Source organism: Bidens hawaiensis, unplaced genomic scaffold (genome assembly GCF_021521415.1).
Source record: "Bidens hawaiensis isolate Kalapana, Puna unplaced genomic scaffold, B.hawaiensis_p1.1 tig00041854_1, whole genome shotgun sequence".
Taxonomy (NCBI): Eukaryota; Viridiplantae; Streptophyta; class Magnoliopsida; order Asterales; family Asteraceae; genus Bidens; species Bidens hawaiensis.
Window position 1 is genome coordinate 43,464 of NW_027505748.1, and position 25,414 is coordinate 68,877.

Consider the following 25,414-nt stretch of genomic DNA (forward strand, 5'->3'; position numbering starts at 1 on the left):
CTTGGTGGCAACATTTGATATATATACACAAACAATGGCCTTTGTTAGGATAAATCTATATACTATCCCAAGTATATAGACTCGAGAACAGATGCACGTGATGCGTATTTACTATCTGAAATACCAGATTACCATTTAATGTGATTCCTTTTGTGATTAGTGATGTAATGAATTATTATTAATTGTAGTATAACTGATTATTGTTATAGAATGGCCCCGAAGAAACCAAACGCATTGTCTGAGGCAGATGTAGCCGAGATGATTACTCGGAAACTACAGACAGTACTTCCGATAATAGTGGCACAATTCGTTGCCGGTATTAATATAACTATTAATACAAATCAAATGTCGAACACTAATGCGACCGTGAATACTAATCTCCCGACAAAGACAAATACAACTACAAATGCTCCCCCATAAATACTAACACGGTCACAACTAATACTCCCCCGTTGAATACTAATGCTACTCTCAATAATGATGATCCCCCACCAAACTTAAACAATGGTCGTAACAATCCAAATCCCCCACAACAGGAATATCAACTTAAAAACTTCATGTTATGCAAACCTATAGATTTTAGTGGTACTGAAGGACCAAATGGACTAGTTAAGTGGATCGAAAAGACTGAATTCATTAATACTATCTACCAGATTGTGTTGTCAAATATGTTACTTCTATGTTTGTGAACCATGCCTTAATGTGGTGGAATACTGCTGTGCAAATTCGAGGACAAGAGGCAATCAACTGTATGTCTTGGGCAGAACTTAAAGATCTTATGATAGATCACTTTTGTCCGATAAATGAAATTCAGAAATTAGAACAAGAACTTTGGAATTTAGAAATGAAGGTTGCAGATCATTTGGGGTACACCCACCGCTTTAACGAACTGGCCCATCTAGTTCCATGGTTTGTTACCCCAGAATCTAAACATATTGAACGCTACATTTGGGTTTATCCCCCGAAGTCAGGAGTCTGGTTAATTCAACTGGCCCCTTAACTTTTGAAAACGCGGTGTTACAAGCCGGCATTATAGCTTCTGATTTGATTAGAAGTGGTGCGCTGAGAATGCCTGGTGAATCATCTGGTACAAAACGAACCAAGTATGAGGCTAAGGAACAAGGAAGACAATAGAACAAACGTGCACGCACTACAATACAAAATTACGCCATTACCAGTTCTGATGTGAAACAAGAGAAGTATAAAGGGCTTTTTCCAAAGTGTGGGGAATGTGGTTATCGTCATGTAGGTAAATGTCAAACAAACGGGTGTTATAGATGTGGGAAGGTTGGACACTATGTCTGTGACTTTAAAACCATTGTAAACACTACTAACCGGCCATCTCAAATACCACAACCGCGCCATCCACAACTACCTCGACCGCAACCAATTCACTTACAACCGATACATTAACCCAACCTATGATAAATCATTATACTTTCTACGAGTGTGGTAGTACAAAATACTTCAAAAGAAACTACCGCAAGTTAAATGAGGAACAAGCATCGACGTTTAACCAGACTAGACGTCGCTTTCGTGATTGACTCGAGTGGAGCACGACCAGATCCGAATGTGATAGCATGTACATTCACAATTTATGGCTAGTACGTTCTAAATGAATTAACACGTGTACCAATAGAAGTTTCATTCCGTTAACTTTCTGCCCTTAGTAAAATATACTGATTAGTAAATTAATAAACCCTTATGCTATAAAACTCTCAAACTGTAAATCTATAACGGTTAACCAAATAAATCAAAACTATTCTTTCATCCTAAACAACCAACCATTCCTTATTAACCCACTCCCGGTAGAATTAGGAAGTTCTGATGCAATAAACATGGACTAGTTACTTGAGATCAAAAATGGAAATCGTACCTAAGGACAGGACTGTCAGAATACCTCTTCCAAATAACCAAATGATCGAAGTACAGGGAGAAAGCCCTGGTACCAAATACATATCGCATCCCATCTTAAAGTAGATATTAAAACAGTTACATCAAGGAATTCATGTAGACCCTAGCGAGATGAAAACTTTTTCAGTGTTACCTAAATTTTTATCCCCCTGATTCATAAAGGCCGAGGTTATGAATGGAAATAAAACAAAGTGATAGCATATACCCCCCCCCCCAATGGATAAAAAAGTTTGAGAAGAAATACTTTATCGGTGACCAGAAAATGGAAGGATTTCTTTTGTACGCAAGATCTGGGTGCATTACTTGTATACTACTAACTGTACAAATTACACAAACCACGAAAACCTACGATCTATAAGTAATAAAAGAAGTTGTATATTAGGTAATAGAGATGGGTAGAGTTGTTAAACAATAATAACTTTGACATTCATGACAAAACCAAGTATGCCTTAGTATTTGTTTATCGAACGAACGATTAACTAGTTATTGCGTAACGAACAATTGAATAACCAAATGGGTCTGGTCATGACCCGGATATCCCGATGGGGCATCTATAAGTGATATAAGTTTAATATAAGCCAACATATTGATATTATGCCCTTAGTACAATAGCAAACTAGTAAAACGAAAACATACTCGTGTAACCACCCGATATGACGTTAAACGCGAAAGACAGTTACAAAACAAGCATTGTATCATCCATCAAGAACAAAAAGACCTACAAGACACTTATTTGGAATGTGTTAAGCGATTCGTGAAAATATTTTCAATTTTTACAAGCAAATGGTATGTTTTTCTAAATTTTCACAAAAATGGCCAAAAACGCTCCTTTTCGCGTTGATTGTCGTACCCGATATATTTTTCTTGCCATAAACTGAAACTGAAATAAACTTGGACTCAGGAATTCATGTTCGGGCACGCAAAATGAGCCAAATGGGCCCAAAATGGGGCCCAAGGGGGGCCCTAACTTCCAAACCGCCAAAGTGGACTTACTCCCCCCCCCCCCACTGAAAATTTTAGCTTTTAAAATTTTGTAGGGGGCATCAGGGACCATATGAATGAGTCCCTGTCCAATTTTGGAAATTTTTCGACCGTAAGAGAATATTTGGTGAATTTATTATCGATTAGGAACGTTTATTTGGGAAAAATCACTTAAATTGCTTGAAAAATTATGAAATTTTGTTGGACACTCAGATTTGGTATAATATGATCTCATGGAAAATTTGGGATCATTTGGAAAACCCTATCAATGCTTTGTGGATTCACGTTTATTCGAGTTTTTATAGTCGTTTTTGGCTCGAAAAGGTAATTTGGTGAAAGTGTTAGGTTTTGGGAATTTTACAAGGTGTTGAAAGAAGTATTTGGATCACTTTGAATTTTTTCGGATTTTTTGGAAATCGTTTGGTATAAACTGACGATTTTTGGGCTAAATATAGCATATAAAATGAATTTTTACAAATTAATAAATCAGTAAATAATTCCAGAAATATTTTTATAAAAAACTAAATATTTTAATTGATAAGTGTCTAAATTTTCATAATTTAATGATGAACGGATAATTAATTGTGTTAATTTGAAGGTTAAACAAAATCAAATCTGATAAAAACCGACGAGTTCGGGATTAACGAACCGGTTGGATTATCAGAACATCAAGAGAGATCAAAATTCATATTTTGGGTTAATTATGTAAAATGAACTTTTTGAGAGAAACCCGGACAATTTGGATGAATTGTGTGTGTTTTTCTGCAAACTAGAGTGAATAAACGGAAATAAGCCCCGTAGTGAATCCAGACCCCTAATTTGTGATCTTTCTTTATAACTTAATCATTTTATCAACCAACATGTTTACCCAAGTTTACATACTCATACATGTTTTCTAAACACGTAAATAATCAACCTAGCCCAGATGGTAAAACGGGGAAACTGAGCCAAGTTCGGTTTTAATTATCAGACATTGAACAACATCACAATCTAAGCCTATTGACACTTTCTGAGCGTGACAGCCACACCTAGACTAGCTATATAGCCTAGTTTATTATGGACATTATAATAATATTAAAATATTAACATTATTATATTATTGACTATAGGGACTAAGTGATAGCAACGAAAACGAACCTCGAGCTGACATCGCACTGAGTACCTACTAAACCGTGAGTTTCATGACCCCTCTTTTCAAACTGTTTATGAAATTTTGGGGTGAAAAGCATGTTTATATACGTTTATATATCTGAAAACGGTTCAAGATATGAATCATCTAAATGTTCATATACGAAAAGTCCCCACAATCATAATGATTGACTACGTGCTGATGAAAGATGAATAAATTGTTGAATGATATATTAAATGGAGATAGTACGAATGCCAAAACATAATGAAATTACATGTGACAACGTGTTTATACAAACACGCTATGTAATGTTAAACATAACAAGTTGGGTAGTAACGTGGTATGTGAAGGCCATGGGTATAACGTGGTCTGTAATGGCCATAGGGATAACGTGGTCTGTAATGGCCTTGGGGATAGCGTGGTGTGTAGTGGCCATGGGGATAACGTGGTCTGTGACAGCAATGAGAACAACGTGGGCATTGGAGGCCACGAGGTTGTTGTGTGTTGAAGGGGAGCCATAATAGTAACAAACTAAAGTTGAGTATAGCCTATGAGCCAAGTTCTACTACAACTAAACAAACTAACTTGATTATGACATGAATGCCAAGAAAATACGGTGACTGTTTATATTGTGGGTGGAAAAGGGGCCACTGGTACGTGGGAAATACTATATGCACTGTGTAATGGTTGATTTTATGTGGAACTTTTGTGGGCGGAAGGGGGGCCACAATGGTTGATTTTATTTGAAACGGTTGTGGGCGGAAGGGGGGCCACAGTGGTTAATTTTTACGTGGAAAATGGAGGCACGTAGTACGAACGAACAGTCACGATTTTATCGTAGTTTCAAACTTATGTCATAAACATACACACATACATATGTATATTCAAACATACAGATGTATATATATACAAACTTAAATAGATTTTTACATATGCGCGTACATACAAACTATGATTGTGTGGTACACGGAACCGATTTCGTTAAAACTTATGAAACTCACCAACTATTCCTAGTTGATCTGTTTTTAACATGCTTTTCGGGTATTCAGAAAAGTGGAGTGGATTGCTAATGTGCTACGTGTTTGGATTGTGATCGATGTTGTGTAAATTGGAACTAGCATTCGAGTTAGGAGTAAAGTAGCTTATCGGGCTGGATTGGTTTGTATCACCTAGTTTGTAAACGAAGCTAGATTGGTATAATATATTGTAAATTAGTTAGTAAAGTTTCTTTATGAACAATGTGTTTGATACCAGTTGTGTCTGTTACATTACCGTTTTACGCTTCCGCAAATCGCTTAACGGGGTGTGACATTGGATAAGACGAGGAAGGAGTACTATGAGAATGAGGTGAGTTTTGGAGAATTTTGGGTAGCTATGTATTAAAAATATCGAGATAAAAATTGTACTTGTGGCTCATATTAGATAACTATGTACAACACATGCTCATAGTCCCATTTTCTAAAACATAACATTTGTAGAAAATTGGTCATAGGTAGTCTATTATACAAGTACAGTACTATTAGATAACCCTGCACATCACCATGTAAAGAGTCACGGTAAATAACCGGTCATAAACCGCTTGAATTGCAATGCCAAATTGCATAGCAATAAGCAGTGCAACAAACGACATAATAGAAGTAGATTAAATTCAAACATAAATAACCATGATTTCTATTCATAACAAAATTTGAAATTTAGTGAACTCATTACAATAGATTTAAATGAAAGGAACCAGAGAAACGAAAAAAAAAAAGAGCGTCTCTTGCGTAGCATGTCTTCTTAAAGGGTGAGGTTTAGACTTGGAATCCGTTGATGTAACACACTTGTCCTTGAGTACCTTATGTAACTTAGTTAACGTGGGCTTGGTTGGATGGGTTTTGATTGGCTTGGATAACTTGTTTAGGTTGGGCTTGAATTGCTTGAATGGGTTGAGTTGGATTGGCTGAAGTTGATTCACTTGGGCTTGGTTGAATTAGGCTTGAGTGACTTGGGTTGGGTAGACTTGGGCTTGGTAAGCTTGATATTGATTGGTCTGGGTCGGGTAGGATGGAATTTGGTTCATGTGTGCGAGTCTTGGGCATGCATTGCTAAAATGGCTAGGATCTCCACAATTGTAACAATTTCTAATAGTTGAAGGTGCTTGAGTAAACGGTAGAGCATAAGGTAAAACTTGGGGCTAGGTAAGAGATGAGGTAAATGGTTGAACCGTGGGTTGGTTGAGTTTGCGGTGTGTGGTAATGAGGTGACCAAAATTACCGCAATGGTGCATTGACGATACTTGAGGTTAGGCGAATGGTGAAATTTACACGTATCACATAAAGGGTGGGGTCCTGTGTAGGGCTTCTTGGTGGGTTGGGCTTGCGATTAGGCCAAGACATAGTTTTGGGAGTTGGACTTTCTTTTATTGATGCGGTAGTGGAAAGAATTGTTATTGTTGAGCTTGGTGGATTCGGGTTTATGGGCTTTGGGTTTTGATTCATTAGTGGGTCCGGGTACATTCTTGTCATTGGGCTTCTTGGAACTCTTTTGTATCAAGGTTCCGGCCTTAACGTGGATGTCGATGAGGGTACCGGCTAAAGTTATGGCATCATGAATGATTATTGGGTCACGAATCAGGACGAAATCTTGACTATGCATAGGCCAGCCCAAGATGTACTTATCAATGGCACACTCGAGAGGGGAGACCATATGCGGGATAAGGAGGCTTAATTCGTGGAACCGATCGTTGTAAGCGGTATTATCACCACCTTCTTGCTTCAAGTTCTAAAACTCTTCTTCCAATTTCCAGAGTTCATATTTCGGGCTGAACATTTTGAGCATGAGAATCTTTAGGTCTTCCCATGACAAGGCCATGGCAACCTCTGTTCCTAGAGAACATTTCTCACCATTCCACTAGGTGAGGGAATTCAGTTTGAAGACGCTTGAGGCGTATGTGATCTTTTTATCTTCCGGACACGCACAATAAAGGAACACACTTTCCATCTACTCGAACAATTGGACGAGGGTGGTAGCACTCTCGGCCCTAACGTATTTGGGAGGGTTAGCATTCGTGAATTGTTTGAAGGCGTAAGCAATCAGGTTTGGATTTACGGGTGTGGTAGCAGCATTCACGGTTTGGAGCTGAGAAATGAGTGTTGTAAGGGCTTCCACAATCCCCTTAGCAACACGAGAGGACATACTGCGACGTGAGTTAGTTGTATGACGATGGGCTCGACGAGAGGGGGACATGCTACAAGGACGAAATGTGAAAATTTATTAGGTTTTGGGATAAATTGTATAACTATGTGAAATTTCAAGTTTTTCAAAAACTCATTAAGGTACAAACTGAAACTTTTATTAACATTAACTTGGAGTATTGATGAAATTGTTAATTAAATGAAGTAATAAACTTAAATAGATGATTGAGACGTACATGAATCACCATGAACTTGTCCCAAACAAAATTAGAAAATAACCATTCATAACAAAAATCAAAAAAACTTATACCAAAATCTCATTGTTGAAATATCCATGTATCACCTGGCTTAATTTTCCAACGACAGATTTAAAAATTGATTAAAATCGAGATAGGGGCGTTGAGGTTAATAGTTGGGGTATCCATGTATCACCAAGGCTTTTCCCACCCATTCTTTCAACTAAAACAACATAAGGGAAAAAAAACGAGTTTAGGTACTAATCATCGTGAATTCGGTTATAATTTAGGGGGTGATCATCACATGATCACGTTTGATACAATGAGGTTAGTAGATTCGTAAACGTTAGGTGTGATATGCTTTGACCTAATAGGTTTCACAACCTTGTCGGGCCCTCCAGGAAAGCAACTGGGTTTCATGGTTATTTGAGATTTATGCGCATTGCATTTCCTTAGGCTCACAAGCCTTGGTGTCAAGGGTTCGGTGAACAATTATGTCCCCCTTCCAGTTATTACATATCCGTAACACAAATCATCCTCAAGGAGAGAGGAGTAAAAAGAAAAGGTGAGAATTTTTTAGGAATTTCCTAATTTAAAATAACAACTAGAGTATAATAATAATAATAATAATAATTTTTAAGAAGGGAAAAAATATTTTAAGATAAGGCATAGCTTTCGAATAATAATATAGTAATGATGAATAATAATAATAATAATAATCTTAAATAACAATAATGATAAGAAAAGAAAAGAAAAGAAAAACATAATAAGACAAAACTGGTGGGGTTTTCTAGAAAAACCCACCAATACACTGTGTATAGCCCTCCAATATAACTACAACCCGTTTGAAGTAATATAATATAATATAATATAATGTAATGTATTATATTATACAATACAATACAATACAATACATTTTAAGAGCATACCTCCGAACGTATCGTGCTGGCGCCTGCACCCTCATCTGAATCTCTGGCGTACCCGACGCACGCGGCCTGAAATAACAAAGTACCTGATCTACAAAATCCGATACGAAATACTCCTAACATATATAAGTTAGAAATCAAATAACAGTGTTAATAATAATAATAATAATAATAATAATAATATTTTAATACTAATAATAATATGAAAATTAATATTTTAATAATAGTCATAATATTAAAATAATAATAACATAATTATATATTTAGAATAATATTATTTTAATAATAATAATATTTTAATAACAATAACATTTTAATAATAATACTAGTAATACTGTAATAAAAAATGTAACAATAACGGTAATAGTATGGGAAACCTGATTTAAATTTGGTCCAATAATATAAAACACCCAATATGTCGCGTATAGGTATATACGCGGTGTATTTGGGGTACAATTTGACAACCTAACCCAGCTTTTGCCGGCTAGAACGTCAAATCGTGCTTAATACGCCACGTATAGTCCTGTACGCGACGTATTAAGACGTGTGGTGGGTGTCTCTAAAAGGGCCCTTTGATTACCTTTAATTATCTAAACAAAAAAAAGTTGTGATCTAAAAATGTAATATCATATCATCATGAAACACATAAATCCTCCTTCCAAATCACAATTCTTTTGTTTTCCACCACTGTATTTGGCATTAAGAAACCCTCTTTCTCTTTGATTTGGATTCCATTCCATTGGAGCCATGGCTGACTGGTCCCAACTCCCTCGGGAACTCCTGGACCTGATCTCCACCCACCTCCTTTCCGAAACCGACCTCCTCCGCTTCCGTTCCGTCTGCACCTCCTGGCGATCCTCCGTCCAACCCTTCAATTCCCGTTTCCCGATTCTCCCCAACGCCGGAATCTCCGACACCACCTGGGGCTTCTACCTCTCCAAGCGCACCATCTTCCGTCTCTCGTTACCCGATCACCCTCATAACACCCATACCCCATGGCTCATCAAGGTCGAACGAGACAACCCCCAGAAAACCCATCTCATGAACCCCCTAACCGGATCCGAATTCATCACCCCTTTACCCGATTTCCCCAGATCTTTAAATTTTTTGAAATTTAGGCTTCAGGAGTTGGGTCAGGAATACGCTTTGCAGTATATTAGCTACCGCCCGAATGCCAATTCCATTGGGGATTCCGTTACCCTTTACATGGAAAAGGTTGCCTTTTGCGGCTTGGGTGCCTATGGCTTTGTCTTGTTGACCATTCACGTCTCTGGGAAGCTGGCCGTGTTGCGCAATGGCGAGCGCAAGTGGACTATTATTAATGATCTGCCCTCGCCCTATGATGATGTTGTTTATTTTCGGGGTGAGTTTTACGCCGTTGATAGTACGGGGCGGACGGTGGTTGTGGACGTGGAGAACGCGTCCGTGAAGGTTGTTGCGCGGTCGGTTTTCGGTGGGGATAAGAAGTTTTTGGTGGAGAGTGATGGGGAGTTGTTTATGGTTGACAAGTATTTGAGTGTGGGGCCGGATAATGAGATGGATTATGACGATGAGAATTATGAGTTTTATGAGGATTTCGATTGTTTTATGAGTGAGCGGACGGTGAAGCTTGAGGTTTATAAGTTGGGGAAGGAAGGAGGTGAGTGGATGTGGGTTGAGGTGAAGAGTTTGGGTGATAGGATGTTGTTTTTGGGGGACAATTGCGGGTTTTCGGCCTCGGCGTTGGAGTTTCCGGGGTGTAAAGGGAATTGTGTGTTTTTTACGGGGCAGAATAGGGAGGATGATGGGTTGGTTAAGAGCAGAGGTGTTGGCATGTTTGATTTGGAGAGTGGGAGTATTGGGGCTGTTGCTAATGATTCGGGTTACTCTCAGTGGTTTTGGCCTCCGCCTCATTGGCTGCACTCGGATCCATTGAATTTGGAAGTAAGTTTCTTGTTTTTTTTATTATGTTAATGTACATTGGCTTTGATTACATAGGTTTTAGGTTTACTTGTGTGATGGTGCTTTGATGGATGAAGTAGAACATTGTTATTATTTAACTTTGATCAACTTGTTTAGCGTATATTCTAGATTGATAATATATAAGAATTATAACTAGGGTTTGATTGTGACAAAATGTAAAATACTTTTACCTTTTTGAAACTTTATAAAACGTACTTTGGTTTTTCTCCTGTAACATACTTACATGTTGATGCCATTGAAGTTGTAACATACTAAAATTATGCTTAGATGAATATAAAGAGTGGAAACAAATGGGAAAAGCATGCAATTGGTACAAATAGATGCTTTTTGGATGCTGGTTTTTGTAGTTTCTATAGTTCTTATAGCTGTGTCTAGACATAAGAAAGGTATGCAATGCATTTAATGGTTGTACATAGACCTTGTTGGCTGTATAAAGAGATAAGAAAGGTAGGCCATGCTTTTTATGGTTGCACATAGAGTTTGTTAGTTGTACTTAAAAGAGATAAAAAAAGATAGGTCATGTGTGCACCTTGGTTATGACATACTTGATTTTAAGAAGTGTGTGTTGCTTCGATGCTGTTTGATCCAAAAAGCTTGGGCGCTATGCGTGTGCATCTCGTATGCGAGCTGCTTGTTTTACTAAAAAATTATTTATAGATAATATTTTAAATTGTTAACTTTTAAACTCTAAAATATAATATATTTTCATCATCTTTAGTCAAAATTTTCAATTTGATTTGAAAAACTCAGGCCATTGCAACCGATTGTTTAATTTGTTAAAATATTGGTCAATTGTATAAACCGTCACATCAAACCACATAACTCATCTGATCGCATCATACGACATTATGGAATCGCATCCCATAGCTGCTGTCGATGCGATCGTAAAACCTCATTATGAACTCATGATGTGCGCATCTTAAAACCAAGATGGCGTATACGTATGTTGAAGCAGATGGGATATAAGTTGAAATACAAATAACTGCACCTCTCGTATGTGATGCGTTGGCCTAGAGACCTTGAGGCCTCACACTTAAAACATAGTTAAGAGTGCGCGCACACACAATCTTTATTATAGGAAGCATGGTATCAATGTGGTTCAACAATTTGCTTACATTCATGAGTGATGGTAGGATTTTCCTTACAAGATAAGATTCTATTTACCTACTTCTGTTTCCTATGATATGATCATCTATAATATTATGAAAACTAAGAAAAGTTTTATTCTGGTTGCAGACGTGTTTTTGTAAAAATGTGTAATCACTTGCTGGTCTTATGAACTTGCAGGATGGACTGGATCATCTTAACATCTAATCAGATTCAGACAAGAAGACACACAATGACTTTAAATTGTACATATACTCGTGTGGCTCATGACTTTGTGCTACTTGTTGCTGCTTAAACTTTGCTCGTTTAAATTTCGTTTTATCAAAGCAAATTTCATGACTTGCTTTTCTTTTTCTCTTTATAAATAATTCATCTGCCGCTCACTTGTATGTTCATGCTGGTTGATTATGGCTATATTACATTGCTTTCATCTGTATGTTTTAGGTTCAATAAAATTTCAAATTTTGTCGGTTCGGGTTGTAATTCTTAGCGTTGACCCGACCGAACGGGACTTCAGTTTGTTCTTATAAAATGAAGTTGGATTTGTTATCTAGTTTGAATTCATGGGCTTTGCATTAGGAGTTTGTTTGCTAAGATGGTCTTATGCATCTTTTGGCAGAAAAAAAGGCCGAGTATTGTCTACTCTGACAACAATACCTAACCAGGATGTGAGCGTATGCATATATTTGTTAAAACATAGTTTTTTTAACCTGTACAGGTTTCGTTTTTATATCAAACCGGTTTCAAGTCAAGGCAGTCAAAACAGGTTTTATACATATCGATTAGAAACTGAACCAGTTAGAAGCTTTGGAAACCCGTAACTGATGAAAACTGGTCTGGGTTGGTTGAAAACCGGCTTGTCTTTAATTGGTTCCAAATCGATTTGCAGCTGTGAATTCAAAAGAGAAAAAAAAAGTACATAGAAAGATGTATTGAGTAGCATTAAATTTCAAAACCAATTGTACTTAACAGGTGCACAGTCAAACCAGTTAAACCATTTCTCTAACCGGTCAATCTATAACCCGTTTATACCCGACAAAAACCGCCGGTTTGTCACCGGTTTTCCATTTTAGCCCAAGAACCAGTTCTTTCAAAACCAGATAATAACGGTTAACTAAAGTTAGAAACGGCTGCAGCAGATCATACCGTTGGGAACGGTCATAACGGCTGCAGCAGATCATACCGTTGGGAACGGTCTTATGACCGTTGAATGTGTTGGGTTGATGACACCAATTCCCGAGCTCCCAAAAGACACGAAAAAACCGCAAAAACTACAAAAGCCGAACTCAAAAACCGCTTCCAAAACCCCAAAAAATGTCGACACTTAACAATTTGGTGGTTTAACCGTTAAGAAGATTGTCTCAACAAACCTAGGCAAAAACCTTTGGGCTAATTTCGAAAAGTGCAAAATGTCGAACGGGTCGTTTGAGGCTTGGTGCAAAAGATGTAGAAATTTTACGCACCCGAATCCAACTCCACTTTAATGCTTCACCATCAAAACATTGTCAAGTCATAAAAACCAATCCAGCCCCGGATCAAGCACAACTTCAACCGTTGGATCCGACATTTGGGGTTTCGACCTCGACAACGTTTGTGATAGGAAAGCAAAATGTGTCATCTAAGAAGGCTTGCCGTTTGATCACTTTGACAGCCCGCGCTTGACAAAGTTAATTCAAGAAACGCTCCAACGCGATTGTTTAAAAGCGTGGGAAAAAAAATAAAAAAGAATTAATTTTAGGTTTTCAAAACATAAAAACCGGTGTTAACTTAACTACCAACGTTTGGTCGGCTCCACACGGTATACTGTTTTTATATCTTTGCGTAGTTACGCATTGGGTTAATCCTGACATGTGGCAAATGATGAAGCATACGATTGCGTTTGACTTATTTAGTTATCCTCACACTACCCAAAACTTGTTTTATATTTTAGATGGTGTTAAACAAACTTATAAATTACAAGAAAAGCTTCTTTCCATATCTTTCGAGAACGAGTCAAATACCTTTGCCGTGGTTGAAAAACTAAAACTAAAATACCAATCGATGTGTGACGAGGTTTATTTTCATACTCAATGTGTCGCACATATCATTAACTTGGTTATGCAAGACGGTTTAAAAGCTAAGAAAATAATAAAGTTACCGATCGTTTTAGAATAATGTTAACCGAAGTTTTTAGAACTAGTAAACAAAGATATACATGATAATGCAATTGTGTACCGAAACGAATTCCATCAGTTTAGGTTCGTATTTCAATGTACCTACTAGGTGGAAATCGATGTGTGATAGCGCGTTAAGACAAAGACCAATTTTAGAATTATTTCATGACAATCTTTCTCTTAAACAAAAACTTAAGGCATTTTTGTTAGATGGTTGTGAAATGATTACAAAGTTAAGTGATTTGCTTAGAGTTTATAAAAATGCAACTGCTTATTTATCGGGAGTTTATTACTCAAGAGTCCTTTGGTTTTTTCACCAAATTTGGTTAGTTTGTGTCAAACTAAACAATTTTAAATAAATCAAGCCAGTGTACGAATATATGATAGCTCCAATGAAATTAAAATTAAAAAATATTTTGAAGAATTGCCGCCGGTTTTCACTTGTGCTGGCACACTAAACCCGACTTTAACTGTTACCAGGGTTGAAACTTTGATTGAAAAAATTGTTTGGTCATTGGATTTGCATTTAAAAGACCCTAATCTATCTTTTATATATATATATATATATATATAATATATAACGAAAACTAAAAAATCCTTGGTGTCGCGATGTGGTCGCTCCCCCTATTTTTTAGAGTCACCCTTTATTTGTAAATGGTGAGCTCTCGTTAATTTAACCCGTTTTTATAAAATTCGCGGGTATGAGTTTTTTTGATGGGTATGGATCAAACTGATTCTATCACACAAACCCTACCTATCTCTTCTCACACAGCTCCACCTCGCCTCATTCTTCAAACCCTAAAAATTCTTTAGCATAGCCATGGCTCCTCTCACTTCATCAGCATTCATTCTAATTTCAAATCATCATCTAAATCGAAGGTTTTTTTTTACTCTAAACACCATGACTTGCCTAATATGTTTTTTAATCATACATAAACCCTAATGTATTCATCTTCATAATTGGATTCACGGTTTCTCGAGGGTGATCGATGGTGTCGTGGCTGTACGAAGAAGATGTCATAACGAATACTTGAATATTGTAACAAATATCTGATAGATTTGTGTTGATCGGGTTAGAGTTGATTCATACCTGATGGTTACTTTTGATGTTCAATTCACAAAATCTTACTTTTATGTTACTTAAATTAACAATTTTGTTTTTCCTTTGTAGGTCTGAACGTTTTTCATTCCATTCTTTGACTCAGTTGTTTATTTTTAAATGGAGACCTCTCATTAATTTAACCCACAACTCAAGTGACTTTTCATTTTATATACACACACACACTATTAAAGCAACACAATTTTTTTACATGTCATTCAATTAGACCATTCAGATAGGTTCCAAATTTACAAGTTTTCATTTTTACAATTTTCTCTTCATAAATGATAAAATGAAAAATATGTTGTTGATGGGAATTGAACTCACTATCTTAATTTTAAAATGTTTATAACTTACCAACTCAACTACGATGAATTGATGTTAGTCTTCTCTTTTTAATAATTGGTATAGATTCACAATCTTCCATTTTATTACTTTTAAAACACAAATACAAATTATTCTTACTAATTTATGTATTTTAGGAGATTATTTATATTTTATGAATTCATGAGATATGTTAATATGTATATTATTAAATTTAAATTTTTTATTTTACTTTTTAGCCATCTGCGTATCATACGGGCTCTATCCTAGTTATGCATTAAAACAAGTAAAAAAAATTAAATACTTATTTAGAAAACATGTTTGAATTTTATGCTCTTAAATACAGTTTGACACCAAAAGCTTGACAATCAATGTGTTTTGGAGAAAGCTCGTCATCAAGTAACCCAAACATAAGCTTTTTTTTACTGAAATAAGAAACGACAAAAATAAAAAAGCTCGTGGTAGCACCTCAAATAGCAAGCTAAGCAGGTATGGTACAACCAATTTTATGTTCACGGCCGATGATTTTGCAAAATTTGATATTTTGGGTTGGTGGAAGCAAATGGAACCCCAATACCCCATGCTAGCTGCCATGACCCGTGAATTACTAACCGACCAAGCTTCTACGATAGCTTTGGACAGTGCTTTTTCTTTGAGTGGTAGGATTTTTCTATACGAAGGACGAGGCTAACACCAAAATCATTGGAAATGTTCATTTACTTATAAAACCAATTGGATGCCGCATACCATATCCAACATACAACAAATTATCTTGAAGGAGAGCTCGATGTTGAAGAAAAACTATACGAAGAAGAAGTGGCAATGAGTGTCGCACAACTACTAACCGAGGAAGAACAAATGTATGATGATTCGGTGCGATCAAGTAGTCCTGAATCATAACACGAAGACATGTTTAATGTAGATGACATGGAGAACGAAGAATAAAAACATTAAACGATGAAGCCGAAGCCCGAAAGAAAGAAAGAATAAACAATAAACGGAGGGAATAAACAAACGAATTCCTCGTTACGACGATTATAAATGTGTATTTTCAGGTTATATATGTATTGTTTTAAAGCAATGATTATGAAAATATTGAAAATATGTAAAAAAAATCTATCAAAAACAAGTGTTTTTAGTTTTTTTTCCCTGTTTTTTTCTAGTTTTTTTAATTTTCCAAATTTTTTATTTAATTTTTCCAATTAAATGGGTAACTGGTTCGGGTATTAACCAAACCTAGTTAGAGATTTTAAGGTGATTAAATTGGTACTATCCGACCTGATTAACCAGTCTAATAGGTTAGTAATCTGGTTAAAATTAACCAGTTTCTAAATTAAGCGGCTAATGGTTAACCGATTCTTTCTAATAAAGAAAAGTAGTCAATAAGCAAAATTTTAATCTGTCTCTATTTAGATTGAATTTGAATTGGAAATAAAACTTCGATTACTAAATTAAGCGGCTAATTGTTAACCGATTCTTTCTAATAAAGAAAAGTAATCAATAAACAAAATTTTAATTTGTCAATATTTCGATTGAATTTGAATAAAACTTCATAAAATATTAAGAAAAGTATATGATATAGATGTTGGAATTATGGACCGGTTCGGGTAAGTCAATACGGCCAACCGGGTTATGAACCGTGAGAGTTACACCGTGAGGTAACGAACCATTAACCCGCTTAAGTTAGTTAACCAGGTTAGATACTTTAACGAGATATAATTACATGGAATAGACTTTGGAGCAAGAGGTGGACTTAATGGCCCATTAGGTTTATAACTAATTAGATTAGTTATACCTAATTAAAGGTTATATAAATACGTGATGTTGTTGACATAACCTTAAACCTAAGCCAGTTTTAACAAGTTCATCTTATCCTTCCTCCATCTAGCCGCCGGCCAACCTGCATCATCGCCGCTGCCTGACCACCGGAGTTGTCCAGCCACCACCGCCGTCTGCCGGTGCCACTGCCGCCAGTCGTCGCCCCCTGCTGTCATCGATTGAAGCCGACCGGGGCCTACCGCCGCTGTCCGCACTACACCACCGCTGCCGTTGCCGTCGTGCACCGCCACCGTTGGTCGTTGATCTCGTTGTGTCACCTAGCTCGGTTTGTTAGCCTTCAATGTCTCAACCGGTTAATTATTAACCAAGGTAAACTTAAATATATATTGTTAGTTTATAATTTTATATTTAATGTTTTTATAACTCGTACTCGTATTGTTTGTAACCGGATCCTGTCGGGTTTAGTTTTCGGTGCTGATTAAATATATATATTCCGCTGTGTATAACTATAATTAATAAGATTAATTATTATTAACAAAGTTTATTGAACCGGTTTTAATAAACAAAATTTTAACTAATCACCATTGAAACCCAATAGTGCTATCAGAGAATTTGTTACAACATACGAGTCGAATCCGGTATTTTTACCGTTTCTACATCATAAACTTCAAGGTAGTCGACGTTTTTGATCTAGATAAAATATTAGGGCAATTTTAGTTTGGTCAAAATTTTATTTATTTTATTTAACCAAAATATTGCCCGACTTATTTTTCATTGAATATGCAAATCTGGCCCGACCTTGTTTGTGTGGTTGAATGCCTTTTATTTTGGCCATATGGATGGTTCAAAAGTTGTATTTAGTTTTTGGTTTTATTTTATGGTTTTTGGCCACCTTGATGGTTCAAAATTGTAATAGATAGGGTTTAGTTTTTCATTACTTGTATTAGTGTAATTTTGTAATGAAGAAGACCCGAAGGAAAACCGAGGACGAGCTCATGGAGTTCTTGAAGTCAGTGAGAGTTACCAAAGATGACGGAATGCACTAAGAGTCCATCCTTGTAGTTGTTTTGTGTTGTGACCCCTTGACCCGATTGATCTTGCTAATAGGCTCTAACAAGATCAATCACTAATCTTTGCCATTTAAGATTTACATATTCTATTTGCTATTTTGGTTGCTTGCTTGATTATAATTGGATTATAATACCACCAACCTAATACCAAATATATTAAAATAAATTAACCAATCAAGTTTTGCAAAATTAAACTAAATTTAATTTTTCATAACTAATAACTTAATAGGTAAGACTATTAACTTAAAATTGGTTGGTATTATCGCGACAAACTTAGTTTTAATAGGTTATATAAAACTAAGTGTCCTGAGAGATGAAAGGGTTAATCAAGTTGTCTAGATCAATAAAGTAAAACTGGACTTTTACTCTATTCGGTAATATTTAAAATTAATCCCAATTTAAATAAATAGTCTATGCCATCCTACTATAAGTCACACTTGAGGCATACTGCGAAACTTCAAGTGTTTGGAGCTACAACACCGCACTTGATTTTTAGCCTACCCCTTCAAGGTGAAAGGGTTTCGTTAACACATCCGGCTCTTTCACAAGTGACTATACTAGGGAGACTATTACTTTACTCTCTTGTTACGTGCTACAGCTGTCTGGAGACTAAGGTGGGCATAGATGAGGCTAAACGTATCTACTTAGGCAAATGTTGTCTTAATAGGCCTCATAAACGAGAGTTGTGCTCTATTCACAATTGGCAATCAATGTCTGTCTGTCTAACCGCTTACTGATGTTGTGTGCTACAACTGCCATTAGTAACTGGAAGCCAAATTCTCAAGTTTCTATATACTAATGTTATTAGGTCATTAGTAATGGGATTAAAACATCGAAAATACTAATAAAATTTACTTTTGCTTATTTAAATAGATGTCTACTGATAATAACTCCTCATTCACCCTCAAGGCTATCCTTGAGAAAGAAAAGTTGAATGGCAACAACTTTCTTGAGTGGCACCGCAACTTAGGACTTATTCTCAAGATGGCAAAGAAGCACTATGTTCTCGATGGACCTGTTCCAACCGATCCTGAAAACAATACTGTTGATGCCAAGAGGGTTCTTGACAAGCATATGGATGACTCGGCTGAAGTGGGCTGTGTCATGCTAGCCACCATGTCTTACGAGCTTGCAAAAGGCTTAGAAGATTTTGGTGCCTATGAGATGCTTGAGCAACTCAAGGGCATGTTCCAGAAACAAGCCCGTCAAGAACGCTGTGACACCATGAAGCAGCTTATCAGCTGCAGAATGGAACAGGGATCACCTGTTAGTGCGCATGTCGTCAAAATGAAAGGGTACATCGAACAACTAAGGAAACTTGATTATCCCCTGTCCGATGAAATGGCAGCGGATTTCATCCTGAACTCTCTTCCCAGCTCTTACGACCGGTTCGCAATGAATTTCAATATGAATGGCTGGGTGAAGATAGTGTCGGAGCTTCATGGAATGCTCAAGACGGCTGAGATGAATATTCCCGCTAAAAACTATCAAGTCCTTACGGTTTGATCTGCTGGGGTCGTCAAGCCTAAACCCAAGAACCGGGGTCATAACAGTAATGGCAAGAAAAAGGTTACTGTTGCTGCCCGGTCTACCACCAACACTAACAAAGGTATTGCAAATGTACCACCGCCGCCTCCTGAGGAGCGCCAGTGCTACAAGTGCAACAAAATGGGACACTAGAAACGTAACTGTCCTAACTATCTTGCTGAGCTGAAAAGGCAGAGGACCAATGGTGAAAGCTCCTCTAAAGGTATTTCTATTTACGTTATTGAACTTTTCACTGTCTCTAGCAACACATAGGTATTTGATACCGGATGTGGTTACCACATCGTTAATGTCTTGCAGGAGCCTAAAAACTGGAAAAAGCTGAAACAAGGCAGCATGGAACTCATCGTTGGTGATGGGAAGAGAATCCTAGTTCTTGCAACTAGCACATATCATTTTGCTTGTCCGTCTGGCCTTGTAGTTACTTAAACGTTTGCACCTGGTTTGACCAGAAACATTATTTCAATTTCTTTACTATTTGAACAAGGATTTAGGTACGTTTTTAATAGTATTGCTATTTCTGCCTACTTGAATGATATATATTATTTTGAGGCTGAACCTCGAAATGGTATTTATGAGGTTGATGTTCAAATAAACAATAATGTATATAATCTTTCTAAACGTATCAGACCTGGCATCAATGAAGCATTTCTATGGCATTGTCGACTTGGCCACAAAAGCAAGGCACGAGTCAAGAGACTCCAATCCGAAGGGATTCTTGAATCCACAGGACCAGACTTTTGATGACTGCGAATCTTGATTAGTTGGCAAACTCGCCAAAGGCTCCTTCACTCATAAGAATGAACGAGCAAAGGATCTGCTGGGAATCATACATACTGATGTATGCGGTCCTTTCAGAACCATGTCTAGGAATCATGAAAGATACTTCATTTCTTTTATTGACGATTACAGTCGATATGCCTATTTGTATCTTATGAAACACAAGCATGAAACCTTTGAAAAGTTCAAAGAGTTTCAAAACGAAGTGGAAAGCCAACTCGGGAAAACTATTAAAATGCTTTGATCAGATCGAGGCGGAGAGTATCTCAGCTCAGAATTCATACATCATCTGAAAGAGCATGGAAGCTCACTCCACCCGGCACACCCCAACACAATGGCGTGAGCGAGAGGAGAAATCGAACCTTGCTAAACATGGTCTGATCGATGATGTGTAGAACTAACTTGCCTCACTCCTTTTGGAGCTTTTCCCTTCTGACCGCCGCCCGCATTATCAATCTGGCTTCAACTAAAAAGGTAAGCAAAACCCCATATGAGATATGGCATGGGCAAAAACCCAATTTGTCTTTCCTTAGAGTATGGGGATGTGATGCTTATGTCACTAGTGATTCTGACGATAAGCTCGATCGTCGCGGCGTAAAAGTTGTTTTCTTCGGATACTATAACCAAAGCGGATATTATTTCTTCCACCCTGATACAAATGTGATTTCTATCAAAAGGAAGGGACACTTTCTCGAGAAGGAAGTTCTCAATCGAGGAAATAGAGATAATATTGCTAATCTTGAAGAAATTCAATGTCACACCCCGTTAAGCGATTTGCGGAAGCGTAAAACAAGAATGTAACATACACCTATGATATCAACCACATTGTTTATGAAGAACAATACAAACTACTTTACAATATTTTACATTGATCTAACTTCATTTACAACTAGGTGATTCAAACTAACATCAGCCCGTTAAGCGGCTTTACTTCCTATTAGCACACTTGCATCAATTCACCCAACATTGATCGCAAGTCAAACACGTAGCACATTGACTTTCTAATCCAATCTTGTACCTGAAAAACATGTTAAAACGAGTCAACTACAAATAGTTGGTGAGTTTCATGAGTTTCAAGAAATCAGTTGTGCGTACAACAATCATAGTTGTAAATACACAAGTATGTACGTATGTACGTTCACAAGTACGTTTGTTTGTATATTTATGATGTAATTATGCTAAGCTACAGTAAAGCCTTGACTGTCTGTGTTGCGTGCATCCATTTCCCACGCCCAATCAACCACGGTGGCTCCCCTTCCACCCACAACATGCCCCAGTAGCTATGTCTAACACTACATAGTGTGTTTGTATAAGTATGGTCATGTGCAAACGGCGCTATGTGACACGGCAACCAGGCCGATTCCGTTTGGGTTTGTCAAACCAATAGTACTATTCACAAGTCACCAACTCGAAGTTAATCACTGTGTTGGGGACTTTCGTGTGTTAGCAGTTAGATAATTCCCATCAACAAACAATTCAGAGTATATAGATATGTATCGACATGTTTTTCACCCCAAAAGTTCGTAAAAACAGTTTAAAAGTGGGATCATGAAACTCAAGGTTTTGTAGGCACTCAGTGCGAGATCAGCTCGGGGTTCGTTTCCCTTGCTATTACTTAGTCCTTATAGTCAATATTATAATAATATTAATATTTTAATATTATTATAATCTTTATACTAAGCTGGGCTGTATAGCTAGTCTGGGTATGGCTGTAACACCCAGAAAGTGTCAATAGGCTTAGATTGTGATGTTGTTCAATGTCTAATGTTTAAAATCGAACCTGGCTCAGTTTCCCCGTTTCACCAGCTGGGCCAAGTTGTTCGTTTATGCGTTTGGAAAACATTTATGGGAATGTAAACTTGGGTAAACGTGTTGGTTGATGAAATTATTATGTTATAAAGAAATATCATAATTTAGGGGTCTTGATTTGCTACGGGGCTCGTTTCCGTTTATTCAGTTTGAGTTGAAGAAAAACGCGCACAATCTACCCAAATTATCCGGATTTCTCACAAAAAATTCGTTTTTACATAATTAATCCGAAAATATGCTTCTTGATCATTTTTATGTTCTGATATTCCAACAGGTTCGTTAATCACGAACTTGCCGGTTTTCGGTAGAATTAAATTTGTTTAATCTTCAAATTAGCATAATTAATTATCCGTTAATCATTAGATCATGAAAATTTAGACACTTATCAAATAAAATACGTAGAGTTTTATAAAAATATTTTTGGAATTATTTACTGATTTATAAATTTATAAAAAATCATTTTATAGGCTGTATTTAGCCCGAAAATCGACCAAGATTTCTGAGTGATTATAATCTGTACTAAACAACCTGAAAAAATCCCAAATTTTAACAATCTTGCCAAATCTCATTTTCGAGCCAAAAACGACTATGAAAATTCAAATAAATGCAATTACACAAAACATACTTAGGGTTTTCCAAATGACCCCAAATTTCATATGTGATCATAATATACCAAATATGAGTTCCCCTCAAAATTTCAGAATTTTTCAAGTACTTTAACTATTTTTCCCAAATAAACGTCCCAGTTCGGTAATAAATTAGCCAAATATTCTCGGATGGTGGAAAAATTACCAAATTTGAACAGGGACTCAATAATATTGTCCCTGATGTCCCTGAAAAATTTCATGACCTCAAAATATGCACATCAAAATCGAATCCTAAACAGCCCGTAATCGAGTGATTCGGTATTACCTTAGCGGTTTTTGTTCGTTTTCGCCCTTCTAATCAAGTTTTTGGGTTCTTGTGCTTCTATGCAGGATAGATACAAGTCCTAAATCACAAACCAAGCAAGTTTCATCAACAAAATAGCCCCTTAACTTAGGGTTTCGGTTAGGGTATAAAACCGAACTTTTGAACCGTAAAAACGCCGTTTAAACACTCTAATCCGTGTTTATGGCCAAAAAAGAGTATGATTCTGATTCCTAACCATGTGTATGATCAAAGCATGTTTTTGGACCATTTTTAGGATTTTTGCATGGTTAGGAATGGTTTTTATCAATTAAACTTCAATCTTATGCAAATCAAGTTGTTAAAACATGTCTTAAAAAATAAAAACTTTGAGCTTTTACCTAGGTTTTTTTTTGTATGGCAAGCAGGTCCAGAGGCTGTCCAGAAGTTATCCATGAGTTTTATGGTGAAATGATGTACAAAAAAGTCTTATATGTGAAGTTTTACAAAAGGTGGTGGGATACCACATATTGCAGCCGCCAATTTTGGCTCCCCCTTGGCCTACCATTTAGTCTATTACTCCTCATTTTGCATGCCGTATGCGAATTCCTGGTTTTAAATTTATTTCAGGTATGGTTTTTGGCGCGAAAAATATATTGGGTACGACAAACAGCGCGAAAACGAGTGTTTTTCGGCAAAATTTTTGTAAATTTATTAAAACATACTATACGTTTGTAAAAATCAAAAATATTTTCATGGGTCGCTTAAAACATTCCCACTAAGTGTTTTGTAAGTCTTTTTCGGCTTAACGGATGATACAATGCTTGGTTTGTAACTATTTTTCGCGTTTAAATCTATAGCAGGTAGTTAAACGAGCATGTTTTCGTTTAACTTGTATGCTATCGAACTAAGGCCATAATATTAATATGTTAGCTTATATTAAATGTATATCACTTATAGATGCCCCCCCCCGGGATATCAACCAGACCCGTTCGGTTATCCTTTCGTTCGTTACGCAATAAGCGGTTAGACGTTTATTCGATTTGTAAATCTTGAGGTGTAACTGGTTTTGTCACGAATGTCACATTAAAGAACTACAAACTACCGCTGAGGAAGTGAGAGAGAATTCATGGATCTAGATCTATGATGACATCGATGTTATTGTTGATTATGTATACGATTAGGCAAGGATTACGTTAGTGTGTGCAATGTGTGTGTTAAGAGAACAATTGGGCAGAGTAACGAGATGAATGACGGAATAATAAGAACTGTTACATTAGAATAACTTACAGGGGGTATTTATAGGAGATGACGTCATTCGTTAAGATAGACTTAACGAATGAGTCATTCGTTACACTTAACGAATAAACAAGCTTATTCGTTAATACATTAATGATAGCGAATAGCCCACATTCGTTATGTTCCATTCGTTAATCTTGGTTAACGAATGGGACTTACATTAAGACGAATGTGACACATTCGTTACGGAGTAACGAATGTGCCTTACATTTAGGCAAATTTACATTAATAACCCCTATAAAATTAAACTATTACATTATCAGTCAATAAAGACTGAGACAGACAAAACATGTATCAACAAACTCCCCCTCGTCTCGAGCTCTTTATCTTTCATCTCTGGAACATCTTGGTCTTCCAGTCTACACAACTGTGAATCTTGTATGCATAACAGACACGAACGACCTTCTGAAACTGCATAGCAAGCTCGTAGTCGTATATGTTAGCAAACCTGATCTGACTTGTAAATAACGCATCATTGTCAGACTCAGATAAGTTAACCAGCCACATCGGATCAATCACACGTATCTTCTTCGTGTTTCAACCATGACCGAATAAAATAATCGCTTCACCTGTATGATTGTCGTAGTACCAATAATTAAACGAGGTGAATGGACTCTGAGGAAAGATCTTCATTGAAGCCCTCTTCATCGTCTTTGGCGGCTTCACTTGCAATATCATCTTCCTCCAGCCTGTGTGTGTATCAATCTCATCAATATACTTGTGGGTCAGCACCTGCGGCTTGAAGAACTTGAAACCGAAACGTGTTTCATGTAATAACTGCTTATAGAACCACCCAGCCCACTGATCATTCCCACGATTCACGAACGGTCTGTTTGCCAGTGTTCTCACATCCCATCTAGGCATTGATAAGATATCGTATGGGCGTTTGAAATAATAAATACCATGTTCCCACTTAACGATATATACCTTGAATACCGAATCAAACTGCCAAGCCACCAAATCACCTTTCACATCTTTTACAGGCTTGTACTTCTTCATCTGGTATGCTGATGTTCGAGCCTTGGCCAATTTTACTTCCTCTTTCTCATGATATCTAAAGGCTTCGATCATCTTTTTCATTCTTTACATATCATGCTCGAACATACCTTCCAAAGCACGCTTCTGTTTTCTTTCTTTTGCTATGAGGTGACTTGTTTCAGCAGCTTTGTTCCACTTCTCAATCTCTTCACGCAATCGACGTTCTGCTGCATCAAAATGCTCATTAGTGAAAAACGGA

At 36.9% G+C, this 25,414-nt stretch overlaps 1 protein-coding gene across 1 annotated transcript; it reads left to right on the plus strand.

Moving 5' to 3' along the window:
- The first annotated feature begins 9,097 nt into the window (after positions 1-9,097).
- LOC143615096 (F-box protein SKIP23-like) lies at positions 9,098-11,688 on the plus strand. The gene is made up of 2 exons (XM_077088333.1): positions 9,098-10,285; positions 11,612-11,688. The coding sequence occupies exons 1-2, from the start codon at positions 9,110-9,112 to the stop codon at positions 11,636-11,638; spliced, it is 1,203 nt and encodes a 400-aa protein (XP_076944448.1). The 5' UTR covers positions 9,098-9,109; the 3' UTR covers positions 11,639-11,688.
- Positions 11,689-25,414: the final 13,726 nt, after the last annotated feature.